At 26.7% G+C, this 19041-nt stretch overlaps 1 protein-coding gene across 1 annotated transcript; it reads right to left on the minus strand.

Moving 5' to 3' along the window:
• Window positions 1–5945: 5945 nt before the first annotated feature.
• On the minus strand, window positions 5946–15508 carry LOC101501889 (ABC transporter G family member 39-like). The gene is given in 21 exon segments (XM_012714168.3): window positions 5946–6391; window positions 6542–6796; window positions 7149–7171; window positions 7174–7274; window positions 7418–7645; window positions 7755–7888; window positions 7982–8065; window positions 8170–8460; window positions 8578–8910; window positions 9126–9262; window positions 9525–9608; window positions 9699–9864; window positions 9992–10095; window positions 10181–10341; window positions 10466–11366; window positions 11591–11681; window positions 11927–12217; window positions 12334–12418; window positions 12555–12643; window positions 14407–14527; window positions 14764–15508. Coding segments are annotated over 21 exon segments (4326 nt in total). The 5' UTR covers window positions 15141–15508; the 3' UTR covers window positions 5946–6121.
• Window positions 15509–19041: the final 3533 nt, after the last annotated feature.

Below are 19041 nucleotides of genomic sequence, written 5' to 3' on the forward strand. Positions count from 1 at the left end.
TCCCTTATTATAAGTATTAATTGATTTTTTCTCTTTTATTGAAAAATGTTGGTAGGATAATTAATGTATTTATTTTGTGTATTAATGTTCTTAAAATAATTTTTGTATTTAAATGCGTTAAATTTGACTTTTATATTTTGAAACAAATTAATAATATTAACAAAGGGTATCTTTAAAAAGTAATAATAAATAGTAAATTGAAAAAGTATTTATATTTAGAGGCAAATTTTTTTAAAGATAATTATGACTAAGAACAGAGGTGATAATTAAGATTCCAATATGCGTTCATATACTTCTATTTGTACAGTAGCTAGTAAAAAATTGAGGCGATTCCACCTTAGAGTTCTGCACCATAGTCTTTATTATTTTTTTTATAAAGGAAAACTTAAGTCGACGTTGTATCAGTCTAAGATAGAACACAAATTAATAAAGAGAGTACTATTTGAAAAAATGTTCACAGGGACATTGGACTTAGGATAGATTACTTAATGTTAAGGAATTGCTTCACGGTCTTGCTAACAAATGTCCGAATATATAAGTTTGTTATAGAATCCAAAAATTTAAGTTTTGTATTGAAAAATATAAATTTTAAACTTTTAAAAATTGAAAATAAAATTTTCAATGTAATTGATTAAGGATTGAGAATAAATAAATATTTAACCTGTTGACACTCGCTTTCTTTGTCCTCCAGAGACACCCCTTGTCACCAAACTTTAGTGTCAGCACAAATATCCAAACTAAGAATCTATACACGCGCATAAGAGAAGTTAGGTCGACTCAACACGTAACACAAATGTTTAAGATAAATTTTAAGATTAAAATTTTAAAATATATAATTATAATTTAATAAATTTATTAAACTTTTGTACAAAATTTATTTTTTAAATGTTTTAAAATACAAAATTATTTATTAAATTAATATAATTGATTTTGTGTAATATTTTTTATTTTGATAATAAATTCAGTTAATTTATTCTTTATTAAGACATATTAATTTTAATTTTGAAATTAGCATAATACAAATTATTTTTATCGAGTAAAAACTTTATATTTTTAGAGGCTAAATCAATTGTCTCGGTAGTGTTACTTTGTACTGATTTGAGTGAAACTTTAATCAAATTTTATTTTATTTTATATTTATGATAAATAGAATACACTAATTATAAATAGAAAATAACTTAATAAAATTATTATTTCATTCATTGCATTTATCATCATTTTTTAATCTATCTAACATGGTTAAATACAACATTTATTTTAAAATTTAAAATTATATTTTTAATTATTCAACATGTTCATTTATTTCCTAAAAAAGCAGGTTTGTGTATTATTAAATAGGCTTAAGAGAGGGGTCCATAGGTTCCGATATTTTGATAATTTTGAGATTTTTTAAATTTATTTTTTTCAAAAATATATCAAAAAATATTAAAAAATATTTTTTTTCTCAAAAAATTTTGTAAGAAAAATAAATAAAAAATTCTCAAAAAAAATTGATTTTTTTTTTCGAATAAAACAAAATTTCAAAAAAATTGAAATTTTTTTATCGGTAAAAAAATCGAAAAAAATTATTTCTCAAAAAAAAATAAAAAAAAATTATCAATTTTCTTTTTAAAAAAAAAACCGTTTTTTTTTTTAAAACATAGGCCTATAAGCTCACTAAGCCCACAAAATTTTAGGGGTTGAAGCTTTCTGTTTAGAACATTTTAAATTATAAATTTTTTTAACCCCTCTAACACGTAGACTGAGGACAATATTAAAGGACTTTGAAATAGATGAATTCGAATATTTTTTATATTAAATAATGATTAATTCTTTTATTTATTAAAAAAAGAATTTAATTATTATACGTCAACAATGTAAAAAGTTTTATATATTATAAGACATTATAACTATTTATAAGTGTGATTTTTTATATAAATAAAAAATTTCTAATAATTCGATAGTTTAGATTGATTAATAACATGGATTATATATAAATTAAATCAAGAATAATTTAAGATAGATAAAAACCTATTAATTCTATCTTTGAGTCCACGCAAGAATTTTTCATTATCTTCCTCAACATACTTTAGCATATCTCGAGTAATAACTTCTTATCCTCCGACCCAAGATTTGTAACATCAATTGGGCAATGCAATGCATAATCTTTCCATCATCAAGCATTAGATTCAAAACCCCTTTTCTCATGCGATCGAACGCGGCCCATATAAGCTCCTCCTCATTTTCCTTTGATTATCTTCACACCTTGTATTGAACACATGTGGTTCCGACATGACTGAATTAAAACTCATCGAAGGCCAGCTTCTATGTTGTAAATATTTTCTTCTCGATGTGGACATATCATTCCTCAATGCCATGTTAAGGCAACTTCACTATAGTAATAAATAGAATTAATTAGCTTCAAATTCGATCAAGTGAACTACAAGAATATTATGTATATCGTATATTTCAAATTAAGGTGATGGTTATGTGCAATGTATATATATAGAGCCATGTTTCTAGATAGAGGATTATGCATAACATTAGTTTTTGTTCAACAACTTGACTGATACTATGAAACTTTGACCGAAAAGTGGTCAAAATATCAAGATATATATATATATATATATATATATTAAATTAGAGGAGTCACACTAACTGGATTTAATTTGAAAGTAAGTAATGTGTAATTAAAGTCAATTTATTTAATTTAACTGAAAAGGAGTAAAGAATACTCAAATTTTAGTAATTAAGTTGATATATCATAATCTATTTTGAATTACATAGATGGATGAGTTTTAAAACATACAGGCGCATATGTTTTTACCATAAAAAATTCATAGTTCTACTTTGCAATTAATTTATACTCCCTTTAGTTACTATTATAAGAAAAAAGGTTTAAATCTTAATCATTATTATAAATAAAAATTAATATTTTTTACTTATTTAATGTTATTATTTTCAATACACTATTTATTTAATTCAAAATATTTAATATTGATAATTAAGTGTTTGACATTTAAAATAAACAATTTAATAAATTTAACTTGTACTTTTTTTATATAAAATTTTAAAAAATCATTGAACTTTACTATATTTTTTAATACTTGTAAAAGTAGTTTTTTATTTATTTATTTATTTATAATATAGATAGTAATTGGATGAAGCACTTTTTTTTTTGTTACTACAATTAATTTATACTTTTTATGAGTCAAAGAAATGTATACTTTCTATTTCTACCAATACATATGGGAGTGCAATATATAGTATGATTATTATCTAAATAAGATCGTGGAGATAAATTTATTTTAGGAGTAGTTTGTAACACCCCTACTTTCTAGGCTTAAATTATTATCAATATCTTATTACTATTAAAATTAGATAAAGGTGCTAATTTCTATGAAATTGTATCTGATGATAACTTATTGATAGCATAATTTATTGGAAAAATGTTTTATAAATTTTAGTATTTTTTATGTTTTTTATAATATTTTTATAGTTAGTAGAATAATAATTATAATAATAAAAATAAATAGTTTCATGTTATGTATAATTTAGAATGAAATATAATTAATTTGTATAATTAGAAGCTTGAGTGAATAATAACTATTAAAATATTGTAGAAGGTTTAATAGAGGTACAAATTTATGACAATTTATCTTCTTGTAATTTCTTTAAAATAATATAAAAATCCCTTTAAAATCTCTCTTTTGTGTGTTTACCGTTTTAAATTAATTTGAATGTTTGAATAATATGAATTTAATTATTTCCTTTCTCTTGCATATTACCATAAATTTCTGATTTTGTGGCATAAAAATAAGTTAATGGGTTCTATTTTTGGAAAAATATAAATCATGACAAGTTTTTATTTGGTTTGATACTTGCATTTAACTTTAAAGTATATTAATCTTGTTCAAATTTGATATAATGATAGATATATAATGTTGAATTGAAATTCTGATATGAATGAGTTTTATATTTGATGATAAGTGATTAATTTGAATAAAAATATAAGAGGATAATTTAATCATTCAATTTCCTATAAACACCTTGTCAATATTTTATTTATAACTTTCACTTTCTCCCCTGAAAATCGTATCACAATAATTTTAAACTATTAGAAAGTAAAAAAGATTCCCTTCAAAATAGACTCTTATATTGTTAGAAGAAATTCGGGTTACTAGTTATGTACTATTTTTTGTGATGTTTTTGTACCTTCATATTTTCTTTTAATAAATTGAACTAAATAAATATTTATTTTTAAAAAATAAAATTATATTTATAAAATAGACATTTTAAACTTTTTAATAAATGGTCGTTTATTTAAATCAACATGGCTTAATAATTTAATTAACTTATTAAAGTTAATTTATGTCGGTTGAAAACGTAACTTTGGAGATATTTTGGATAAAATATCTTCTAATAATTTTCTTTGGTATTTATTTTCATATTATATAGTAACTATAGTTTGTTGTATTAAAAATACATATTATTACATGATTGAGATATATTTTATGTTATATGAATGAATTTAGAAATAGGTAATGTGATTTTGACTAACAAACAATTTCATAGAATTAGTAAATTATATTTAGTGCAAAGTGTATGTTTTTATTTTACGGCAATCTGATGAAAATGAATTTGCTTCTGTGGGCCCAAAGATAACCCTAATCATTTAAATGAACAAATAGCCGCCGCCTACTCATCTTCTTCACACAAACAACCACTCCACTGCCGTTGACTTTCAGGCCCCCGCCCGGAGGACAACAAATCAACCTCGTTTGCTTTGCTTTTTTTTTTAAAAAAAAAAAATCAAAAATCGATCCGGTCCGGGTCATTAAACTCAGCCGAGTCACCAGTGTTATTTAATGGCGTTAGTTTGAACAAATCATGAAAAATGCAAAAGTATCATTAAAGATATTTTTGTTCAAAGGTACTTTCGAGACAAAATTAATCCAAAAAAAGAATGGGTTTAAAAAATGAATCTAAAATCTAATTTGGAATTTTGTGTTATTTTCAACTTTTTCTTAAATGATTTAAATGTGATCATAAATTGAATTTGAAGCTGAATATTAACGCAAATTTTTTTCTTCATTTCACCGATTTTTTCAAACAAATACACTATCATAAATAACCAACATTGTGTTGGGTTTAGTAAAAAAAAAAACCTATCTTATTGGATTTGGATCATTAAGAATATCGAGGACCATCTACATGCCGTCTTTAACTCAAAATTTTAACGTAATAGATATATAGAGTCCTCCCATTTGTATATTGTACAATACTCATTTTTTCCATCTAACATGAGATTTCTAACTCATTTAGTAAACAACACATCTTAATAAAAGTGTTCATGGATACATATAAATCCGTGAACATGGTTATTCAATCTAACCTGTATTTTAATCCAATCTATTAAAGCTCAGGTTTAATCCAAACCAATCCATTTAAAATCGATTTCAATAATGGATTTAATATTTTAAACTTACAAACTCAATCCATTAACATGATATATATATTTTTTATTTTTTTTTACTATTGATGTATTGTTAAAATTTAATTGTTGTATTATATTTGATAATTTAACTGTTTTAAATGTTTTGTTGTGTTTGTACGAATGTATTTTATTTTGAAGTATTGAATGATATGTAGTGATATAATTTATTAATTTAAGATATTTAGTTATTTAATTAAAAATGAACTAAAGTTAACTCAAATGAAATTAATGAGTTTGAGTGTCAAATTTGTTCAAAAATATCCAACTCAAACTGTGTATACCCATATCTTAATACACAATTGATACCTTCATCACAAATACACCAACCTTGTTCCCTTTAAAAATGTTTGAAATAAATTACAAAATACCCAATATACTTTGTAGTATAAACAACTGAGACAATTTAAGTAATTATACCAAATTAATAGTTGTTTAGTTCAAAAAATAACTTATCTTTCTATATTTAATATGAATAAGTATATCCTATCAAAACAACATTGTTGGTGATTTCACATGAGACATATAAATACTTGTTTACCTATTCATTTATCTAGCCAAGTCTTATATAGGCTGGATTCACTAAAAGAGGAGATTCCTAAGATTTGAAGTATTGAATACATGAACTCCTATATAGTTTTTATTGTACTATCTTTTCTGGAAGTTAAAGAATTTGATGCCATAAGCAAACACAAATGCAAAGAGAAGAACCCAACCAATATGAGCAACAGCAACAGCTGGAAGGAAGTCATGATTATAACCCCAATTTTGTTTTAGAAATTCCTTTAGTTCCATGCTTCCAGCTCCTGGTATCTCTATTTCTCCATTTTTGTCACCTAGTTGTGATGTTACAAGACCATATAATGTCCATGCAACTGGAGAAGCCCAATAGTACCATCTCCACCATATAGGAATTTCCTGTATCATATAATACAAATTAAATATATGTAAGTTTTGTTATTTTGATACATATTCAGGAACTATAGTGACAACGACTCACACTTTCAAAGATAAAAATGACAATTTATACAATAATTATGTTATATATCAAAAGGGTAGATGACATACCATCCTAGGAATGACAAAACCAGAGAACAAGTTCCAGAAACTCATAAAGAAGGACATACAAATGGCAGCAACATGATGGCCTGGTGTTAGTGCAACAAGCATCATTCCATACAATGTGAAGGAGATAAAACTCAATAGTATGTAGTAGTAGAACCATAAGAAGTTTGTTGCCTTCCATTCAAAACCAATCATGGAGTATATGATTAGAGTGTAAATCATTGTTTGAATTGCATTATAAATTGCCTCAACTGCCACCTGCATTATCAATCAAGTGCTTTTAGTTTCATATATTTTCTTTCTTTCTTACCTTTCATCCATAGAACTTGCTCAACGAATATTATATATTATTTCAAAAACAACATAAATAAAGCTTCAATAAATAAAACAAAACAAAGTTCATTAGGACATGATATGTTTTCAGAAAACAAAAAAGTTTTCGTTTCCTATTTTAAGGATTTGTGTAGAAAATTTTCTATACGAATCCTTAAAAACATTAAACAGAATGAAAACTAGATTGTAATTTTACAATCATAAGAGGTTAAATAAAAATATTTTTGTTTAATAGATTAAAAAATGTGTATAGATCAATCTGCCTTTGGTTTTATACCTGAGCAAATGCATAGGGTAATGAATGGAAACAACTGGTTGCACTGCTGAAGCATTTGTTGCGCCAAGAAAAAGAACAGTCGAATACATGGCTCCCAAAAGATTCAGTAATTCTTGTTGTGTTTTCCTGTCAAAAAATTGTTAAGAAAAATTAAAAGTGAATATATTAATGAAGTGCATTATGACTTTTTATTAGTATACCAAAAAATCACCAATCTTCTTTGATGTTATGAATTTTTGTGTGAACGAATACGAATTTTTATGACTCACGTCTTTTTGGCTTGCTTCCAAAATATTAGACCAAACAATAATCCAATGACTGTGGTCATGAAGAATCTAACAACATTATATTGAGAATGTCTCCAATAGGACAAATGTTGTTTCCAGAAGTTAGCTTTGCATTGAACAAAAAATGATTGTGAATATTTTGTTGGGAAGTACAAGTCCTTCGAATCTGGTGCTGGAGTATGGAGCTCCTTAATAAGTTCTTGATTTCTCCTAAAGAATGAATATAGAAAACAAGAGTTATAGATCTAGAATTCTTTTTCCATCTAACTTATAATAAGTAAGAAAAAAATGATACATAATTACACAAAAAAAAGCTTACTGATAAAGTGTAGAGTTAGCATAAATCTCTGCAAAATCTACATCTAATTGAGTCTCATTTGATGGAGAGCTAATCTCAAGCATCCATGTGGCTGGATTATAACCATCTTTAATCTTTTGAACCCCTTGGATAGCCTGAAGTTTGTTTACATTATATGAGGTTATTAAGATCAATAAAGTCTTAAGATATGGCACACAAGTAAATACTTCAAAATTTTCAATACTCACTTCAAAATATTCTACAAGCTTATGTGAGTGGCGACCGAGAGGTCCGCCATAGATAACTTGCCCTCCTCTTTTCATCAACAATAACTAAACAAAAAAACATTAAATTGGAATGAGTGAAATAACCAACCAATGAAATAAATAAATAAATAAATAACATAGAAACTCTAAAGTATAGAGTTAAGACTTGCCTCATCAAAAGCTTCAAAAATGTCTATGCTTGGTTGATGAATTGTGCACACAACAGTTCTCCCTGTGTCTACTGTGTTTCTCACGGTTCGCATAACGATAGCAGCAGCTCTAGCATCAAGGCCTGAGGTTGGTTCATCCATGAAGATGATTGAAGGGTTGGCAACAAGCTCTACTGCAATAGTAAGCCTTTTCCTTTGTTCTGTTGATAGACCATCTACACCTGGAAGTCCCACAAGAGCATCTCTAAGTGATTTAAGCTCTACCAAATCCATAACTTCTTCAACAAACATCTACATTAACAAATAAAAATAGAAATAAATCAAAATTTTATTTTAAAAAGCAATTGCATCAAAGACCTATAGTTGATTTTGTTAATCTCCAATATGACAAAGATTGCTCCAACACACCTTTCTTGTTTCTGTCTTTACATCTGAAGGAAGACGAAGCCATGCCGAAAATAATAGTGATTCATAGACCGTAACATGTGGAGAATGAATGTCATTCTGTTCGCAGTAACCGCTAATTCGAGCGAATGTTGTTTGGTTCTTTTGGTAACCTGATATGCTAATATTTCCTTCAATGTATCCACCTGTTTTTCTTCCAGCTAATACATCCATGAGGGTTGTCTTCCCAGCACCACTAACACCTACAAGTGCTGTTAATATTCCTGGTCTAAAAACACCACTAACATTTTGTAGTAGTTGAAGTTTATCCTTATTGATTCCTTGACTCTTCATTTCCTGAGGCAAAAAAAAAGTCATAAAACACAAGTGAAAAATCCAATAGTTTTGATGAATATATTTACATTGATCTAAGTGAAAAACAAGAAAATTGATAAATATACACTCAAGAATGCTAAGCTTCTAATGAGTTCAAAATTGTAGTTTACAGAATTGGTATGTTACATAAGTACCATAACATAAAAAAACGATATGCTTAGAATTGAAGGACTTACTGCTGGCATGTCAACGTAGTAGTTAATATGATTGAACGCCATTGAAAGAGGTTGAAATGGTAGAACCATTCCTCGTCGCGGTTCATGGTTCGACGAACTAGTAATTTCTGAAGAATTTTTCATTGCTATGTCGGTACCTATCGTCATTGAATACATGAGAACTAGGTGCGACTAAAATTTCTTGACCGTGTTGCAAACAAATGACGAAAAATGACTTGTATTGAAAGTTTTGGGACATTCAAATCAATCTAGAAATGTGTCAACTAAATTACTAAAACATGTTTTATGAATGAAAATTAATGCTGTTGATTAGTTATAACAGATATTTCTGTAAATAACAATATGAGATAGACTTAGAATCATCAAGAAATATATTAGTATTATAGTATAGATACAAACCTTGAAAGGCATGGTGTCTTAAGGATGAATTTTCATTTTTCTTGCCACCTTCATCGGTTGTGACTGCTTTTGAATCACTTAAAGCTAAAATTTTGGTTTAGCATAAAAGTGTTTAGCGAACGTGAAAAAAAAAATTCAATTATGGACTATGAAAATCAAAAGGATATAACTTACGATTTAAGTATGTCAATGCAACAATGAAAAATATGTTGAAGAGAAGAGAAAACCCAACCAAGGCTCCAATGCAGATCCAATACCAGTAGTCTTCTGTATACAAGCCTCTAGCTTTGAGAAGTACTTTTCCAATTGTTGGTTCATTAATTCTTAGATCTGTATTTGGCTGCAAGTGATTATAAAAAGTTCAAATATCATATAATAGTTGTAACTAACACCGGACACAAATGTCTTTTTGGTTTGAAAGTACATTAAGGCAATGAAAAATATGAATGAAAAAATTAATTTCTTACTTTACTCCATCGTTTGTCTAAGAATTCATTAATTGCAATGGCATTTTGGCCATACATTATAGGAGATATATAGTAGCCCCATATCATCCATGGTTTAATGTCATCTAAAAGCACAAAGAAAATATTGGATTACATTTTGTTATACTAAAAGGTCTAAATAAACTTAAGAAGTGATCATCAACTACTCACCTTTAGCAACAATGAAACCTCCTAGCACAAATACCACTAGCAAGGTCAAGGTACCTAACGAATTAGCAACAACTAATGTTCTACCAAGTGCAGCAACAAATCGAAATAAAGAGAGAGCCATTTGATGAATGCCAAACAATGCCAAGAATTGTCGAAAAAATCTGATCATATAGACAATAAATTATCATTCTATATTTGTATACAGTTTCACAAGTGCTTATACTAATAAATAAACTCACATAAGCCAATCCAAACATATAACAGATAAAAGTAAACTCATATTACCTAGTAGGAGAAGGAGCAAACCCAATTGTATAATATGTAAGGACAATCCATATCCCTGATTCCAAAAAGGAGAGAGGGATCCTAAGAATCCATATAGGTAGCCCAAATGCCCATGCAGGGTAGAACATAAAATCCCTTTGTTTGTAAAACACAGGAAGCCTAGTAACAGTCATGGATAGTTCTGCCATCCCATTAAACATCATATTTATCAGTGTAAAGAATAATGCCCCATGAAACTTTTGTCCATCCTGAACAGTGCCAACTGTCATTTTTGTTCTAAAGAACACAGTAAAAGTAATAATAGACATGATTGTTATCTGTGTTGTTTTGAATACATAAACAAAAGAATTCCTCTTCATAAGAAGCCATTCTTTTGAAAAACATGCCTTAAATAGTTCCCAATTTGAAATACCGTATTTTTCTTTGACTAATGCAGCTGGGTGGGTTTGACTCTTATCATAAGGAACTTTAAGCTCTGTCACAAGTTGGTCTCCAATAAGAAATGAATTAAAGGAATCTACAAATTCAGAAACTGAAACATATCTATAAGGTTCATCTTTTCTAAACCAATATTGTTGCTGGTCTTTCATGGATGTTACTTCTTGTAAGAAATCAGCAACACCTTTTCTATCTGGACATTTAAATCCCATGTTTTCAAAGAACTCTAGCACACTCTCACGTGGACCTTGGTATACAATTTGACCTTCTGAAAGTAGGATAATATTGTCAAAGAGTTCAAATGTCTCTGGTGCTGGTTGTAAGAGAGAAATGACCACTGTTACATCCATTATATGAACCATTTGTCTCATGAACTTGCATATTTGAAAAGTGGTTGTACTATCCAATCCTGTTGATATTTCGTCCATAAAGAGTGCTTTTGCCGGTCCTACCAACATCTCCCCTACATACAGTTATACTTGAAGCAATCAGTACAAATTGATAAATCAATACAAATGCTATTTATTATTAGAAATGTGTTACTATTGTTATTTGAACAAGAATATGTGTTCAGAAGGAAAGTGAAACTCTAGTATGCAATTTCATTAGTTAATTATCAAAAGTGTGATATTAAATGTTTAATAACTTATGTTTCATCATTAAGAATGTAATAGAAAAGAATATAACCTGTTGTGACTCGCTTCTTTTGACCTCCAGAGATACCCCTTCTCATTTCATTACCAACCATTGTGTCGGCACATATATCCAATCCAAGCATCTATTAACATGATAAATTCAACTTTTACAAAACTAGAAGTATGTTTTGGATGACTTATTTGACCTTATCTATTGTCATAAACATTCGTGAGAGAGTTTGGAAGAGCTTATGAAAACAACTCATAACATGTCCATAAGTTGTTTTCAGCTTATTTCCATAAGCTCTCATGATAGTTTATCAAAACAATCTATATCTTATATTATTATAGAAATAATTTAAACATAAACACTTATACAGACACAAACCTTGAGAACATAATCTGTTACCAAACTTGTTTTTTGGCCCGACAATGCTATAGCTTTCATGAATGCATCAATCTCAGGGTCTGGTTTAATTCCAGCTTCTCTCTCCCTTCTAGAGAGTTCCATCAACATTTCATATCTTGTACCAACACCTAGACAACGTGATGAAAAATCTAATGTCTCTCTCACTGTAATTTCTCCATGGTGAATATCATGTTGACTAATATATGCACAGGTTTTTGTAACAACAAATTCATTTAGTTCATGACCACAGTATGTGATTTTCCCTGAAGCCTAGCCACATCAAAAAATAAAGCTAACTTGTGATAAAATCTACAAGCTAAAATAATCATAATAAATTATTTAACTAAACTGATTTAGAAAAATATATAAAAAAAAAGGGAACAAACCCTTAAATCATGATCAAGTTTTCCTGCAAGTGCTAGAAGTAATGTTGTTTTCCCAGAACTTGGAGGACCAAGAAGGAGTGTCATCCTGATATTACCACGCCAAATAAAATAAATATAAATTTTAAAAGAATGCATCAATAACAAAAATACAAGAATGCATCATTTTAATTTGAACACAAGCTATGGTTGTAAAAAAATTGGTTGACTATACTATACTATACCTTGATGGTTTTACAATTCCACTAACATCTTTGAGAATATGAATCTCCCTCTTCTTGGACGGTGCAAGGTGAAACAATCCCAAAATACTCTATCGTGCAAACAAAATCAGATAAAACATTAGTACAAAACATACAATAACATTAACACTCTTAAATTCAACTAAAAATTGTACATACAACATTAGTACCAAACAAATAATAACACTCTCAAATCTATTTATATAATATATTAAAACAATCTTCCAACCTTTTTCATTGACATATTTTGTGTCATTTAATCAAATTTGTTTCACATTATAAACGATCGGATGTATCACTATATACGATCATTCATCACTTCTATCTTGCATTCTTTCTTGTAATACATTATCATTCATCTCTGAACTAATATCTCTACATGCAATTCCTTTTTGGTTACTTAACCCATCAATGCATCTAATTGTTCCCCATGACTATTGCTTTCAGTTTTTCTATTACTAAACTTTTTTGTCTTCCAAACTTAAATCTACCTATTAATTAACTTTTATGTCACTCACCCAAACACTCATTCACTCTTCTTGAGTCAATTTGTTAATGTTAATCTATTACGGTTAATGTGTTCAGCTTAATTTCTCAATCAATTTCTAACATAAATTTTAAATAACCAATTCATTTGTCCTATTTGTTAAGTGAAATTTGGAGTTTTCTAATATTGAAAACCAATATATTCAACACTCAACAATACTTCTGGATTACGGTTTATATATTATAAACATCACATTTGTACCATATTGCAATTTTTGTCTATCCAATCTTTGTACGCTTCAAAGCTTAATTCTCTACACAATCTCTATTTTTGCTACATATATTCTAAATTATTTTTTGTATTATTTTGTTTTCTTCTTCTTCATATCTATGTGTTTTTCTAAATTTTGATGTAGCATAATTATTTTTGTTAAATTGAAGAAATAAAATTAGTGTTCTCTTCCATTGTTAAAAAAAACAAAAAATGTTAGGTAGCTAACATTATCTCATTTTTGAATTAGTTATTTTTTATGATTATGTACTATGATTTAATTATGTTTTTGCATTTCATGTTTGATAAGTCTAGATATTTTCTATATGACTATATTATATTAATTAGTTCGTGTAAATGTAGAGTTAGTTGAAATAACTATAAAAAAAATGGTGCATCCAAGTGATTGTCACTTTATTTATTATGTTAAATATAGTTTGGTTGGTGGACTAAGAGACTGCGAAATAAATTTTAGCAAACTCATAACATTAAAATAACTCTATTAACTAATTTTTATGGGTGTAAATTTTTATTTTTATTGTATATATATGTTAGTATAATGAACTGAAACTTAAATTTTTTATAATATTATTAAATATATAATAATGCAAATAAGATATCTCCAATCTTATTTTTTATAATTTTTTATTATCATAACACAATTTTGCTTAATTTTCTATGTTTTCGAACATTGATTGTCATTTATATTTTTGTAAACAATTTTGAACTTTGATCTCTTAGTAAAATATATTAATAAATAATTAATTAGATTAAAATAAAATTTTATAAATATGATATATGTAATAATAACTTACAATCATTCAAATAATTATTACATGAAAACGTTTTGTTGGCCTAAAATTAAGTGCAAGGGGTTGTATGTTCATTTTTTTCTAAAATTGCATTCTACTTGTACAAGTGTTCTTCAAAATTAAGGATGAAACTATTAATTAAAATGTCTAATATATGATAGTTAAAAATATATTGAGTATCATAACAACCAAGCAAACAAGATTCTAAAAAGGATCTCCAAATCTCATAATTTCATAATCATATATTATATAAAAAGAGAAGTACCTCTAAAGTGTTGATGGTAACATTAAGTAAAGTAGGAAGCGCTCTACTTCCAGCATACACATCTCCCTCCACACATAATTTCTTGTAACGGACTTCAAGTTTTGGAATTTCAATCCCCACCCTATATTGTATTGCATTACATTGCCATCACAATTAAAAATACAATCAAATCAAAATTATTACTGTCGTAATAAATAATATTGATATCATATAATACGGATTTTTTTTCATTGTTTGTCCATCTGACCACTAATTGTCTATTGGATAATAACCAACGATGAATCAATATCAATATATGGTTTAACAAACCATAATCAATATATGGTTTAACATACCACAAAAATAAAACAAACAAACCTGTCTTGTCTATCTCTAAGTTTTCGGAGAAACTTATCATTGTCTTCTTCGACAAACTTAAGGATGGTCTCCATCAAAATTTTCTTGTCATGTAAACCAAGTTTAGCAACATCAACTTCATCATGCACAACTTTTCCATTTTCACCAACATGCTTCATTACACCTTTTCTCATGCGCTCAAAAGTAGGCAAACGTTCAATGGCTGCCCAAGTGAGGTGGTACTCGTCATCCTCTTGTGTGTGCCGATCACTCCGTTCGAACACATCCGGCACAGCAGCCGTGGTCGCCGTCCAAACATCCCTGAAACTAGTTGATGTCCAACTCCGACGACTACTAGTCGATATTGCCACGTCATCTCCCGCCAATACCGAAGCCATGATATTAATTTCTCCGACTAAATTATATAACTATCACTGAATATAACTATATAATTATGACCAACTTCTTATGTCTTATGTATTTGTCAAATGTTTCACAGGCGTAAGAATGTGTCGTATTGGAGAGAAAATATTATGTGTGTGTATACATACGGTGAGAAGTGAAAAATATGAAGCAAGGTAGTAGATTATCTCTACTTGGATTTTGTTGAATGTGGTTTTGACTACTTGGAAATTTGGGCTAAAAGGTTTACATTCATTTGCTCATCAATATCAATAATTACCAAGTGGGAAAATCCGGTTTCTAGACATTCATTTTATAAGAGGAATTCACTTATAAAAATTCATAGCGAGTAGAGTACCGTATCAAATCGAGATTTTATGCATACATATATAGTAAAGTATGAATCTCGAATTATTATTTTTGTTTAGTATTTTCATGATAATTGATGTATTTGTAAAAAAATAGTTCTAAAAATAAATAATCATTTTAATTTTTAATATAATTTTTGCTTAATTATACTTTTTAATTAATATTATCTATATAACTTTAAATGTAATATATTTCTTTGTATATTTATAATATTGATGATACATTAATATTTAATACAGATAAATAGATAAAATATCTTTTATTTATATTTTTTAATATATATAAAATAATTAAATATGTTAATTAATGTAAAATGGATAAAATATTAATTGTTTATTCTAGAAGAATGTCATTTCAATTACGGAAATTATATTTATAACATATTTTATAAATTTATATGTTTTGAGTTTGCTTGTATATTACTTTTGTTTGTTTTTAGTAAATTTGTATTCTTATTGTATTAATATATTTTATGATTTGAATTAATAAATATTGTATTATTTTTATAAAATAATTCTCTGTTGGAATACAACCTTAATTTTTTATAAATTGTGATATTATAATAATCTTCATTATGTAAAAAGAAATTATTGATCCGTTAAGTGTGGGTCCAAACCCTTAATTGTGTACGGTGCGGTGCCTCAAACAATATTTGTTTTGTTCAGAGTTTCACGTCAACTCATCTGTTCCCACAGCCTGTAATAGGTTAGCAATATCTTCTTAATTAATACTTTTAGTTCGAATGGATACGCTTTGCATGCACCATACTCCTATATTAAACAATTAATTAATAATGTGACAACGAATTCATACACTACGTAATATCCACCTCTTAAAATTGTCAAATGCTCGTTTTTACTTTTTCCCATAAAATAATGAATTTTATAATAATAATAATAAAAATAAATAATAAACACAATATTTCATTAAAATTTATTAAATACAACGAAGACTAAGATTATGTTAGACCGTCCTTGAATTAATAATGTTACACTGAGAAGCAGTACCTTTACAATATATTCTTCAATATCACGTTACATTTTATTTATAATATGATATTATGAAGTCATAATGATCGATTATAATACACTCAACTTGATCTCTAATATCATGTGCCAAACTGATCCCTTTTTCAGATTCCCGAAGAATAAGGTAATTGAGATTTTGCATGTTTCCTGTTTGGTCAAATGAGGCATTATTTATGATTATGATTATGAAAATGCTGGAATTGGAATCTCAATGCTGAGGGACCATCATGAATCATTATTCATTCATTATTCATTTAGGATAGGATATGCCTTTTCATATCCCACTCCCGGTTTGATTTTTGTTTGAGTAAAACATTATTTTAGGAATTGTACATGTGATTCGTAAAATTATAAATGTGTTAATATATGGTTTTTTATTAATAATTTTGTAGGTTAATTTAATTAATAAAAGATTCATTTGAAGAATTTGATTTTTAAAATAATTAATAAATATCTAAATATTTTTTTAATTTTGATTCATACAAAAATTATTGACATTGTTTCGTAAGATTAAAGACTAAATTACTCAATTTTGTTTTCTCTTTTCTTCTTTTCACAAATTTTATCCTACATTATATGTTACGGTGTTTTCATGTTCTTCTCCTCCGAATCAAAGTGGTTGTATGTTACTTTAGTTACCGCAAGATGTTGATTTATATATATATATATATATATATATATATATAGTAATAACTAAAACAACATATACAATTACGTGGATTATATATATATATTTAGAAAGTGTATCCGGTGAGAATCGACAGTTATTATGAGAAATTAAAATTATTAATAATAAACATTGGATTTAATTAATGTATAAGATTAAATTATGTTATGTGATTGTTTCTCCATTCAATAATTCTTAGATACTATATGCTGTAATATCTCTAAATTTATTTTCTTTATATTTTTGTAATAACTCGAATTAAAAACTCCTTAATGTTGTATCTAAAAAATAAAACTCATTATAGTAGTTGTGAGTTAGAATTATTTAAAGATTTTATTTGTATTATATATTTTTTTGACTCAATAATTTTAATTTTATTAAACATGCATTTTTATTGTTTATCAAAATAAAAAAACTACTCTTCAATCATCGTTTTTTATTAATAAAAAAATATTTGAAAAAAATCCCTTGAAAAATAATTTTAAAAATGAAATATAAAACTTGTAAAAATCGTATTTTTTTATCATAATTCAAACTAGTCACACCAACGGTTTTATTACAATAAACAAATTAATGAATTTATTGATAAAATTGTTTATAATAGTTAATTATAAATTAATAATGCTTAAATAAAATAAATAAGTTATTAGATTATATAAACTCGAAATAACATTTTTAATAGTTAAATTATAATGATTGAAATTTAAAATTTGTGAAATTTGAGCCAATAAAATATTATAATAACCAATAAAATACAGGTTTAATAAAAATAAAACATTTGAATAAAAAATAAAAAAGTAATATATTTATTAAAAAGTTTTTAATTCGAGTTATTACAAAAATGAAAATAATAAATTTAAAAATATTATAACATATAATATAAAAAAGTTATTGAGTGAAGATATAATAAAATAATATCTTTAATTAGTAATTTGATCTTACGTATTAATTAAATCTAATGATTATTATTATTTACAACCACTTAGATTGGGGGAACAACATGAAAGTACTGTATCATATATATTTGAAGAAAGCCAAACAGAGAACTAAAAATAATTTATTACAATTATAATCTAAAATATGAGTAAACTGCAACTATTCTATCTATTAATTAGTATTATTTCCAAAACATTCTTTAATCAATTTTACTTTTTAACAATTCTTTTAATATTCATGAATCAAATTTCCCACAGTAAAGAAAATGAACCGAATTTCCATAAATAAAAAAAGAAAGGAAAAACGTAGTGTGAAAAATGTAATTTTCTTTTATCGGAATGTTCTAAATTAGTGTATATTTAATTAATTTTTGTTTATATTTAAATCTGAATGAAGTGCATGTTAAATCGAAATAGATCAAGTGTTCCCCAAAATAGATGAACGTGTTAAGGTTTGTATGCCCCAATATAGAAGGAGAAGAGTGAACAATTGTGTTTGTAACAACCAGTATTACAATTACAAAAAATGGTAAAGTGTGAGTATAAACTATCCTAAAGAAAAAAATAGATAAATAAATAGGTTATATAAAAATATCTAACATGCACTCAAGTTCACAAAGCATCAATTGAAAGCAATTTGTTAGTCATGAAATGGAAATTAATATTGAGAAGAATGTGTTTTATACAGAAATCATTGATTAAATAAGTAAGTGTGTTACATTAAAAGTGACGTCGAACAACATAACTATCAATCAAAATACATCTTTACTTGGAGGATTGTGGTGGTAAGTGCTTCGGCTGTATTTTTCAACAAGTTTTTTTTTTTATTGAATATATACATAATACATATTTAGTTTTTTTATTTATAAAAAAGGTTTGAAAACAATTGACGCACAAA

The sequence above is a fragment of the Cicer arietinum genome, chromosome 3 (genome assembly GCF_000331145.2).
Source record: "Cicer arietinum cultivar CDC Frontier isolate Library 1 chromosome 3, Cicar.CDCFrontier_v2.0, whole genome shotgun sequence".
Classification (NCBI taxonomy): domain Eukaryota; kingdom Viridiplantae; phylum Streptophyta; class Magnoliopsida; order Fabales; family Fabaceae; genus Cicer; species Cicer arietinum.